This window comes from Falco cherrug, chromosome 12 (genome assembly GCF_023634085.1).
Source record: "Falco cherrug isolate bFalChe1 chromosome 12, bFalChe1.pri, whole genome shotgun sequence".
NCBI lineage: Eukaryota > Metazoa > Chordata > Aves > Falconiformes > Falconidae > Falco > Falco cherrug.
In genome coordinates, this window is record NC_073708.1 from 28,291,744 (window position 1) to 28,303,582 (window position 11,839).

The following is an 11,839-nucleotide window of genomic DNA, read 5'->3' on the forward strand; positions in this document are numbered from 1 at the left end:
CGCGGGCCCCGCTCGTTCCCTCCCGGCCAGCGGAGCACAGTCACGGCGGGCCCCGGCACTCTGCGTACAGAGTCAGGGGTTACCCGGCCGGGAGCAGTGGGTTCCGGGCTTATTTTCTCCTCCCAAATAAATCCCTTTCGTCCTGCTGCCCTCAAGAGTTGTCCAGTGTGGGAGAGGAGGATAGAGAATGTCTGAAGAGAGATGTGTGAGAGGAGTACGGAGAGTGTCTGACCATTACTGATGGGAGATAAGAGGCAGGAGGATAGAGAATGTCTGAAGAGAGATACGAGAGGAGGATGGATCTCTGACCTGGAGGAGATGAGAGAACAGCTTGGGTATTGTGAAGGAGAGTAACATAAACATGGTTATCTAGTAGCAAATAGGTGTCTGCATGCTTGTAGTGATATGTAACTATGTAACTTCATGAATGGCTTCTGCCCTGAGCCTGGTGGTACATACAGATGGAATTTGTACCCGGCCTCAGAGATACAAATATGAGCTTCTCTGTACAATGAAGCATCTCTGGTTGCACCACAACCGGAGTGGGTGCCTTTGTATGCCACAGCCCAGCTGGTTGGGAAGGTAGAACCGACCGTAAGCACTCATGTATGAAGGAGGGCTCACCAAGTGGGACAGCGTGCCAAAGCGTGCGTAGTGACATGTTTGGAACCGCTGTGTCCCAGGTCTGGATTACCAGGCCCTGGCCCCTGACCGCCCTGGGGCACCAGTCCCTGCCCCGGGACAGCAGTCCCTGCCTGCCCTGGGGCACCGGTGCCTGCCCTGGGGTATCTGCCACTGCCCTGGGTCACCGGCCCTGGTCTGGGACATCGGTCCCTGCCACTGCCCTGGGGCACTGGCCCTTCCCTGGGACATCTGCCACTGCCCTGGGACGTCGGTCCCTGCGCGCCCTGGGGCACTGGCCCTTCCCTGGGACATCTGCCACTGCCCTGGGACATCGGTCCCTGCGCGCCCTGGGGCACTGGCCCTTCCCTGGGACATCTGCCACTGCCCTGGGACGTCGGTCCCTGCCACTGCCCTGGGGCACTGGCCCTTCCCTGGGACATCTGCCACTGCCCTGGGACATCGGTCCCTGCCCGCCCTGGGGCACTGGCCCTTCCCTGGGACATCTGCCACTGCCCTGGGACATCGGTCCCTGCCAATCCCCGCAGACTACAGCTCCCGGGGGGCCTCGCGCGCCGCGCGCACGCCTCCCCGCGCCCCGCCCCTGCTGCTATGCTAATGTGCCCCCGCGGCGCCGCCAATCCACGGGCGGGCTGGCGCCGTCACGTGGCGCGAAGCTTCCTTTCTCTGTGCGCCTCTCTTTCCTTCCTTGGCCGCCATCTTGTTCTCACCGCGTGTTGGGCTGCGGAGGATCCGCCGGACGCAGGTGAGACTTTCCCCCGCCCGCCGGCACCGCTCCGCCGGCGCGGCCCTCCCTTCCCCTGCCGCCTACCGGCGCGGGGCGGGCGGGGCGCCGCGGCGGCTCGGACCCGTCCCGCCTCCGTCCGCCGCGCTGGGCCGTGGCGGGGCCGCGGGCGCCGGCCCTTCCCTGAGGAGAGGACGGGGGAGCGAGGCCTTGTGCCGAGGCGCGGGTGAGGCGGCGTCTGCCCTGGCTTGGCTGGCCCGTGACTCGGCCGCGGCCGGGCGGGGTTGCTCTGGCTCCCGGGGGATGGGACCTTGATTCCCTCCCGCTCCCCATGCTTTGAGGGCGGCCAGCGAGCCGCCCTGCCGGCTGAGCCCCTCGTCACGCCTCGCCGGCGGAGGCCCTGTTCGTGTGGCGACCCCCCGGCGGTGCCGGTGCCTCGCGGGCAGCCCCGTCTCCGCCTCGTCGCTTCCCCGGCACAATGCAAATGCCGAGGGGGTTCCCCGTTCATTCAGGGACTCACTAAAGACTCACTAGGGCAGAGGAGCGAAGTTCCTTCCTTGTGTTGGAAGGTTTGGGGTGTTCTTCCCTCCATTAGATTTTCAGGTCTTCCTTTAAAGCCCTTCCTTTAAAGGGCCCACCTGACCCGTCGGGGAGTCCAATTGACTTAATTTCCCAGTCATTCAATTGGATTAATAGCTGCCAGAGGCTCATATGAGAAATCTATCAAGATGTGAACCTCACTGAGTTCAGACCTGGCTTACTAGTTAAAAGTATCAGAGATTCGTTATTTGGCAGTAGTCTTCAAAGTAAGGTAGCCCTGAGTCTCTCCCTGGGCTCTCTTAAAGGTAATGGTGTTTTCCTAGAAGCAGTTAGTGCGGTACATGTACATTTGGGTCTGTTCTGAATCAGTAGCTCTGTCAAATGGTGCCAACGGTAAACTGGCATGCTTGGAAATTTGCAGTTAGTACCTCAGACGGATGCAAAATGCAATGTGCTTTTGATTAGCTTCTTCATGGTATGAGCGCTTCAGCTAAACAGGCTGCTACTGGACCATTTTGTGTTATTTAGGTGGTCTATCTGTAAAGCTTTTTGTTACATGTATTTGCTTGATGCGCTGTTTTTGTGAATTTACTGTAAGTTTAAAAAACCACTGCAATTTTAAGAGTACTTTTAAAATGGACTGAGAAATTTTTGTTGATATTTTGATGGTTAACTTGTGCTTGTGTCACATTCTTATTCTTTAGACGCAGCACTATGAACCAGGAAAAATTGGCCAAGCTTCAAGCGCAGGTCCGAATAGGAGGAAAGGTAAGAAAAGCATCAGAGATTTACTGTTTTCTGTGACTTGAAGGAGAAATATCTCTGAAATTTTTCAAAATTTAGGCTTTAGTTCATAGGAGGGGAAAAAAATACACTTCTGGGGCTTGAAATACACAGTTTTTGTGTGATTGGGATTGTAGTAGTGCTACCTGAAATGCAATTTTCTTTCAGTTCATAACTGCTAGATGAGCAGTTTCCAATGTGTAAGCTTTCTCTTTAATTCAGTGACTTGTTGCGACCTGTGAGAGCTCAAGCTAAGCTTACCTGTTGGTTGTTCCAGTTCTGCCTTTCTCTTCTCCCTGTTGGGAAGTTCCTCCCTTTGTGCCTGCTCCAGGGCTTACCTGACTCTGCACTGAGCTGTTTTCTTTTTTGTGAGCCAGCAGGTAGCTAATATGACCAAAAAAAAAAAAAAAAGCCTGTAGTCTGTTCAGTACTGTGGGTGGGGTTGTGCAGAAGTTTGCAGAGTAGAAATTCCAATATTGCTGTCTGTGGAATAGTTTAAAAATGTTAATTACTTGGTTACAGAAGTGACCTTTTAAAATCACTGTATTTGTGCCTCATTTTGGGAAAATAAAGTTCTTGGTGGAAGTTTCTTATATATGGTTTAGAGTAAATAGTATTTTTATAATCTGGCTTGTAGGAAGGGAAAATACTGCTGCTGTTTTGTGTCCTTTTGGTCTTTTGCACTTAAGAAACTTAAAATTGAGACTGACAGCTAAAACTGTGAGGGGGAATAAGTTGAGAAGCATTTTCGACTACTGAGCTTTCTCATACTTTGAGAGATAGGTTGCTAAGAGCGCGATAGGACTTCCAAAATTACAGTGTTGTGAGATTTTGAGCTTAACTGACTGTTGTCTCTTGGTTCTTTTGTAGGGAACAGCTCGCAGAAAGAAGAAGGTAGTGCACAGAACAGCTACAGCTGATGACAAAAAACTTCAGAGTTCCCTCAAAAAACTGGCAGTAAATAACATTGCTGGCATTGAAGAGGTATAGTGATAAAGTGTTTCCTGTTTGAAAGTAAATTCACTGTATCCTTTTGTTGTCAGTGTAGGGTTTTTTTAACAACAGCTTTCCCTGCAAAAACTTTGGTCTGGGTACTGACTGGTAAAGTTATGTGATTATTGCCTCATTCACATTAATGCATACATACCTAAAGAAAGGAGAAAGTTCTGCTGGCCAGGCAGTGGTTACAGGAGCTAGTAAGCTGTTTGTCACATATGTGTCTTGCATTCATTGCAGAACAAAACTTGATTCTTGACTTTAGAGTAGGTCATTACGTTCATAAAGAGAACAGTGAACACACACATCAGTAAACAGGCATGTCTAAAGCAGAGTTGTGTGGTACATAATATAAAAAAACCCTTAAAAATACCTGGAGTAAGAACTTGCCAGTCTTACTGAAATTAGGTCCTTTCACTGCATGAAAATTGCCAGAATTGTTTGTGGTAGTCACAGGAGGTGACATTTCTTACAGCACAGCAAAAACTGTGCAGAACCAGCTTCTGTGTTAAGTAGGAATATAAAGGTTTCAGATGTTCCTTGATTACTTGTATTTGACATGGATGAAATACAAACTGATACACTTACGTTTTCCAGAACACTGTAGAGAGTGATGCTTGTGTGGGAGGAGGTGTTCCTTCATCATGAGCTTGATGTTACTGTAGTACTTGGTTAAAGAAGCACAGTATTTAATCTGTGATTAATTTACGCAGGGTTGCAGGGTGCCTTCAGAGGTCACTTGGTGCATACCTCTCTTGCAAAGGCAAATACAGCTTCGGTGTAGAAGCCTGGTTTGCCTCTTTAAGTTTTCATACCTCTGCTACAGAAACACTTCAGTTGCTCTGTTTTCTTAAGCTTGATATGTATACACTGAACTATATGAACTGAAAGGAAGACACGGTTCTTCTGGGTGGTTGGTTTGTTGTTTGTTTTTTTTTTTACACAAAGCATAAGATCTGTATTCAGACATGGTTCGTAAGGATTTTAAATGTTTTGATACAAAGCAAGATAATGTTACATGCTTCTGCCTTGATAGCTAGGTACATAATTGCAGTATGTTGCTGTATTCAGGTTGCCACAAGTTGACTTTGGTAAACTTTGTGTAGACAGAAGAGTCTGGGGAGGCTATTAATGCTGAGTCAAATATTAGTAACTCATCTGTGATTTTTAAGAGGTTTCTAAGAGGACAGCTGTGCTCGAAGCCTTCACCATTTCCCTGTGTGCATAGGATAGGACAGCCTTTAGTTTTGCAGGAAAGCAACACACTTGGTTTTGATCTCTGCTGCTGTGTGAAGATTGAGAATTTATGTGTGTTTGTATTTTATATTCTTCAGTTCCTAAATTCCTGTTTTCTCCCTGTAACTTCTACTAAAAATAATGCTTAGGAGTTTTGTCACATAAGTTTATTACTACTGTTTGGATGGGTAGAACAGTCTTCCTCTTCAGACAAAATTGTTTTCTGCATAACTGTAGTTTAGCCATGCTCAGAAGAAAAACCTTTTTAACTTTCCATTCTGTCTCACTTTAAGTTAAAAAAACATGATAAACCCGTACAAAAATGCCAGTATAAACTTTGACAGTAGGAGCAAAGCAGGCTGGTGTACTGGCTGTAAAACTTAATTCTTGGTGATTCAGAACACCAGGGAAGAGGAAGACAGCAGGATCACTCTGATGTCCTTAGTCTTAGAAGAGTCATCATTAAATTACTGGGAAGGCATAAAAGCCTGTTCTAGTGCAGCTGGTACATAAACCTCCAGTTCTGTGTGTATATGTATGTGCAGGAAGTGCCTTGGGCAGCTTTGGCAAGTGGGCCAGATTGTAAATCTTGTGCCTTTGCCAATTCTGCTGCAGAAACAGAAACATTTTCCTGATCTTTCACATCTATCCGCATGAACTGTGATGTCTTAAACTGATGTGGCATGGCTTTTCTATTAGAGCTTTTAGTTTGTAAAGAGTTACCACAAAGCTGAGAGGTTTGGGTTTTGGCTTTGGTTTTTTTTTTTTCCCCCCTAGACATTCTTGACATTAACTCATTTCTGCCTTGCAGTCTAATAACCTATGTATGTTTTCTGGCTTTGTTAAAAATATACATGAACTGTAGAACATATAATCCTTGCACTTTTATTACTTAGCATTTAGATAAGGGTGTTTCGTGAAGCGCTACAGCTCTTAAATTCTACATTTTCATACACTATGTATGAAGCCGTATCTTATAATTAACTCACATTTTACTTCCAGTTTAGGTGGTGGTAGTTCCAGATGCTCTTACCATGGTTATATTATTCTCTAGGAGGAATGCTAGTTTTGTAATTTTAAAAATTTTAATATTCTAAATTAGATTTGAATTAATTTATCATGGTGGTTCAACAAGATGCTGCAACATTTTGGTAAATGTTATTAATATATTTAAACAGGTGAACATGATAAAAGATGATGGAACAGTTATTCACTTCAACAACCCCAAGGTTCAAGCTTCCCTCTCTGCTAACACTTTTGCAATTACTGGTCATGCAGAGGCTAAACCGATCACAGAAATGCTTCCAGGCATTTTAAGCCAGCTTGGTGCTGACAGCTTAACAAGTCTCCGGAAGTTAGCTGAACAATTCCCAAGACAAGGTAGGTCTTCTTGGAATCTTTCATTGCTGATTTAAGGATCATACGAAGTATAAAAAGTTTTAACCAGAGGTTAACAACAGGTGCGTTACTTAAAAAGTGACCAAAAGCATATGTACTTTTATTTATTGGCTGCTGCTGTGGAAATGGGAGCAAGGGAGGAGGAGCGCAGGACAACAGGTTTTTTTTGTTGTTCCAAGATTCTATATAGGGAGACCTGGATGGAAAAAAAAATTATCAGACATGCTGTGATTCCAGGTGCGTATGACAATATACTTAAAGTGAGTTGACATTCTTACTTGGAAAAATTCAACAGGTTCTTTTTGTCACAGAATTGATTCAGTTTTCTTCATACAAATCATATTTCTATTGTGGATATGGAGAAAGAAACCTGTTCTTTATCTTCTGTTCTATAATTCCCTTTGGAATTCAACAGTGACTACAATGACTTTAAAAAATGAACTCAAAATCAAGGATTTGATTCAAAATTTAAAAAAAACGGTTATTTTCTACTTAATATAAAACCATTGGAGCTTGGGGAGTGTGTATATATTTATGTGGTATAATACTGTAATTTTACAGTTAAAAGTTGAGTCTGGGGACAGTTCAGTTTAGACTTAGGGCCATTAAAACTACTGTAACTGGACATGTTGCCATTGTCTGTATTTGGAACTGAAAAATACATCACCTGTGATGTTTTCAACGAATAGTTATTCTTTCTAAATCAGTCATTTCAATTTCTTCTGTATTTCATGTTCAGAGTTTAATTGAAGGGGTTTTATTCCTCCTTTACTAATACGTAAAATATCATTTAAAATTTACGGCGATGGATTGTCATCAGCATGTTTGTTTGACACAACCTTGGTACCAATAGATACTTACTGTGCTTTCTTTAGATAGTACAGGAAGTCTGGCCAATGAGAAGTACTCTCTTATTTTTTTTAAGTTCTTGTATTTCTCTAGATTACTTGTAGCATGTTCCATGACTTACAGAAGCCTAGGTTTGATGCAGGAGCCTTGATACAGAAGTACTTTTTCCTACGGTTGTGGCCTTTTGATAGTTGAGTTATATGATATGTTGGTCCCTGACTGGTACCACATTATTGTTGCATTGAAACACATGACTTCAGTTTGAAGATTTAGTCACACTGCATTTTTTCTGTATCATTTGGTCTCTTGCTAGCTCTGCATTAATACCTTGTAGCGTTTGAAAATGGCTGTGCTGGTACTTTGGTATAGGAATGTTCACAAGTAGGCCATGTGGTCAGGCTGCTTGCTTACTGTTGATATCCAATCATTTCTGTGTTTGTCACTGCTGGGGGTTGGGGAAATGAATTTCTTTCACCCGTCTGTTTTTTATTTTGTTGTGGGATTGTCCCTAATTCTGTATAATGAGAACTTTGCACCAAATTTATCTTTATAGTGTTGGATAGTAAAGCACCAAAATCTGAAGATATTGATGAAGAAGATGATGATGTCCCAGGTAGGCACATACACACTTATATTTAAATGCATGAATCTAAATGTTTAGCTCTTGATGTGATTATACTTCTCACGTGCTAAGGGAAGCTTCATATACTAGGCAGCATTAAAATACAATTTTGGATTCCAGCTTTTGAAAAAAAAATGTACTTTGTGCAAATTGCTTGATTCTTAGTTGAAAATAGATTAAAATACTCTCAGGGAGGTTGAACAGGTGAACTAAATATCCAGATAGGGTTTTAGGGCTGCAGAATGACATGATTGGCATAGTCATCAGGTTGACTTTGTCTTTAAATCAAGAGTCTGGAGTTGTGTTTTTTTTTTTTTTATTTCTTTAGTAGAAGAAACAACGCTTATGTAAGTGTCTGAAAGTTTCTCAATAAAAAATATTTCAAGTTCTTAATTTGTGAAACTAATAACCACCTTGTCGATCACCACATTCTACTATATCCATCAGTATGGTATATTAGCTAAAACAACAAACTGATGGACCCTGAGGTTCAATTCCTCGTGCTCTGGCATTGGTTTATTTCTTTGTGATATTGCAGAAAACTTCAGATCTCTAAAATTTGTTGTTTCCAGGAGTACAGCAGTTAATGGGTGCCTAACTTCAGGCATTCTTTAAAGAATGCTGGTGGCTCAAGACTGAACTGCAGCTAGTGTAGCACCTCTGAAAATCAGATCTTAATCACTTTGTGTTCGAACTTCTGCTCTTCTGAGTGTTCCTGCATTTCTGGTTCTTTGTGTATGTTCAAACAAACTGTATTTTCTAAAAGCCCTTCGAAATCTGCCCATAAGAAATGGTGTACGTGAATATAGTTAAGAACTACTTAACCTTTCCTATAATATATGCTTTTTCATTAAATTTACGAAGATAATGTTACTGGGCATTACTGTATTAACTATCTTAATCTCTTTCAGATCTCGTAGAAAACTTTGATGAAGCATCAAAGAATGAAGCTAACTAAAACATTAATAGTTCTGGAAGCTGGCATGGACTAGATTTAAGAAATCAGCTATGTGGTTCCAAAGTTTTAAAGAAACAGAGAACATCATCTGTTAATAGTTCAGTAATATAAATATTTTGTATTTTTATGATGCTGTTTGTTCAGCATTTTCTGTCAGTTGATTTTGCATTTTGCACTTACTCCCAGGATCTACTCTTTTGGTCAAAAGGAAATGTCAGTGCAGTTCAGAGGGGTGTGTGCATGTGCGTGTGTGTATGTGTGTGGGTGTACATATAGTGGAGAACAAATTGGAGAACACTTATTTAACCTTTTCCCCTTTTCCTTTGGAAGTAGAAATAAAATGAATCTTCAGCGTTGTTACTTTTGATTATCACCAAATAGTGCACAGAAGGTAGTTAAGATGAAAATTTTGTCCACATTTTGTGACCTGAAGGCATTACACCATTAAAACTTGGGTTTAATTTGCTGTTAACTATTGTATTTGCAGATGTGTTTCTCATCCCTGTTGAAATGTACACGTGATACTTGTTAATCAACCCTGTGTTGATCCCAGATGATACCATAGACAAGCTGTTGTGCCTGCTTGTTTTGGTACGTTAACTTTTTGAATAAGAAAACTTGGTCTCAGAAGAGTGTGCTTTTTTTTAACCTTTCTTAACTTTTTTTCTTTTTATTTTTTTTTTCTTCTTGTCTCTTAACCTTTTGAGACAAGCTGATGTTTGACTCCTTCCATGTAGGCTTAGCAGTATGTTCTCCTGTTAATTAAGTAGAGTATTTCCCATGTCAAAAGGAAAACAGACACCTTGGTTCTCTACCATCAGGTCACTTCCTGAACTTGGAGGTCTCATTGGTAACAGTCCAGTGCACCAGTTTTGCACAGTAACAGATTTTTGCTTGAATAACTTCAAGCTGTTCTCTTGGCATGACTGCATTTACAGGCAGCTGATGATCCGTTGTCATTCTTATGGCACTAGGAATTAAATGCACCGTGTGAGCAATGTTTAAGGTGGGAGGAGAGAGTTGTTGACACTTTGCCTTGCCTTCTGCGGGGCAGTTTGTGCAATGACTAGCTCTAAAGGGATAATTTTTTTTTTTGCCTGTAACTTACCTTTGCCTATAACCTACCTCTAGGTTTGGTGTCATCTATGTAGTAGCTTCTTAAAAACCACAAATGCGCCTTAGGCGTAAGGAGGATATTGGGAGGTACTGTTGGTACAGTGCAGTATTTATGACCTTTCTTTAAAATGCTTAATGTGAATCCATTTTCTCAGAGGCTTTTTAAAGGTTCTTGATGTAGTGTGCATTATGGTATAGCTAGACATCATTGCAACCTGTGTCAGGGGCAGCTGTGGCTTAAGAAAGCCATTTTTTCCTCTACATCTGTCACTTAACTATGGCTTAATTGGAACATATCAGCTTTTTATGTAGGTTCATATGCTAGAGAACTGTAGAAGTACAAGGTAAACAGTACATGAGTTCTGGTAACATCATAAAACCACGAAAGCAGAGCTGTAGTGGTTTGTCATCTGAGCTCAGTTTATTTTATAGGCTTTGTTCACTTTTTCCTGTTATATTTTATATACTACATGGATCTTACTACAAAAATAAAATAACAGTACAAAAGAGGAAATGCTCCCTCTTGTGTGTTGTCTCTCCTCCCACCAGCACTAGCTGGGGAACAACAGATGGATGCAGCAGCTGTTTGCAATGGCACTACGTCCTTGCTGACACTGAGGCAGATACAGGTAGCCCTAGCGAGGGTCCTGTTAGGGCTTTAGGATTTTACACTCCCGTATACACACAATCTTATTTTTCCCTGCAGTGAATGAGTGAGTTCCCTGCAGAATGAAACTTTGGTTTGTTATGTGGCTAATCTCAAGTTGGCTGCAGATGTGTTTGGTTTGGTTATAAGGAAGAGGTGTCTTCATTCATGTGCACACAGGTACACTGAACAGCCTTTTGCTGCCTCCGCGTGCTCAAAGAGCAAACGAAGGATACTAGGAAACAGGTATTTGCAGTGTTCTTCCGTTTGCTTAAGGGGCATGAATGAAGAACGTTTTGAAGTAGCAACTGTATTGAGTTTATGTATAGGACATCCCCTCCCCCTAAATACTAACCAGATACTGAAAATCTGTGCTCATGGATTTCTGATGTAGGAAGTACAGCAGAGGTATTACGTGAGAGATGAAGAGTAAGCATTGGAAACAATGATTCCGTGAGTTTATATAGCTGAACTTTCAGGTTCCTACAGAATACTTGTTTAATTTTTGCTCTTGGTCATGACAATTGACATGCTAAACTCAGTCTTTCCTATGTTTGACAACCAGTAAACTAACTATGCTAGCTTATGTAGTTATATTATCTTCAGTTTTTTCACTGTATCTGGAAACAGTCAACCACTTATCATTTGCTGCTGGAAATACTAGAGCTTATCAATCATTAAACTGATTTTAATTAAAAGTAACCCATCAAGGCTGTTGTGGGAAAAGCTCTTTTTCTTCGTATTTATTCATGATGCAACTGGAAACTGTTTGTACATGCTGATGGAATTGCAAAGTTACTAAAAGTAGTTTTGGGGAGCATTGGTACAATAAAAACTCCCCATGTAAAGGTGAATGTTAAAATGTTCTTTGCTTGGCTTGAAGCATGGTAACCACGGTACTTGTGAAGCCCTTGAGCTTATCACTTCGTGCTGAAACACTGTTGACATGTTAAAGAACTTGGCAGTGCTTTGCAAATTAGGAAGATAGAGCAGAAGGCGAATTGAAACATCTCTTGGGTTGTATGTGGGAGAATGAAAGCTGAATCAGTGAAGACCAAAGAATTGAGAACTTGGCAAATGTGGAAGACTGAAAATGCTAGCCTTCCTGCCTGGACTCCTGGGAGTTCTGTGTGGTTCCCATCCTAATGGATGGGAGCCTTGGGACTGGCTGGCTTCTCTCGGGCGAGAGCATCTGTGAAAACGTGCAGTTGTGGTGCGCTTGCTCTGTGGAAAAAAAACCAACCAAAAACCAACAAACCAACCTCATGTATGATGGGTGGCAGGGATTACAGTACAGTCAGTAACGCTGGAGGCTTGGTGCTGAGCCCC

The 11,839-nt window shown here is 42.5% G+C and overlaps 1 protein-coding gene across 1 annotated transcript; it reads left to right on the forward strand.

Moving 5' to 3' along the window:
* Window positions 1-1,240: 1,240 nt before the first annotated feature.
* BTF3L4 (basic transcription factor 3 like 4) lies at window positions 1,241-11,220 on the forward strand. Its single transcript, XM_055724278.1, has 6 exons — window positions 1,241-1,387; window positions 2,611-2,674; window positions 3,560-3,673; window positions 6,100-6,301; window positions 7,722-7,781; window positions 8,702-11,220. The coding sequence occupies exons 2-6, from the start codon at window positions 2,621-2,623 to the stop codon at window positions 8,746-8,748; spliced, it is 477 nt and encodes a 158-aa protein (XP_055580253.1). The 5' UTR covers window positions 1,241-1,387; window positions 2,611-2,620; the 3' UTR covers window positions 8,749-11,220.
* Window positions 11,221-11,839: the final 619 nt, after the last annotated feature.

Coding starts and splice junctions, on each gene's coding strand:
- BTF3L4 (XM_055724278.1), top strand. CDS start 2,621: ATGAACCAGGAAAAATTGGCCAAGCTTCAAGCGCAGGTCCGAATAGGA. Junction 3,674..6,099: donor ACATTGCTGGCATTGAAGAG/GTATAGTGATAA, acceptor ATATTTAAACAG/GTGAACATGATAAAAGATGA. Junction 7,782..8,701: donor AGAAGATGATGATGTCCCAG/GTAGGCACATAC, acceptor AATCTCTTTCAG/ATCTCGTAGAAAACTTTGAT.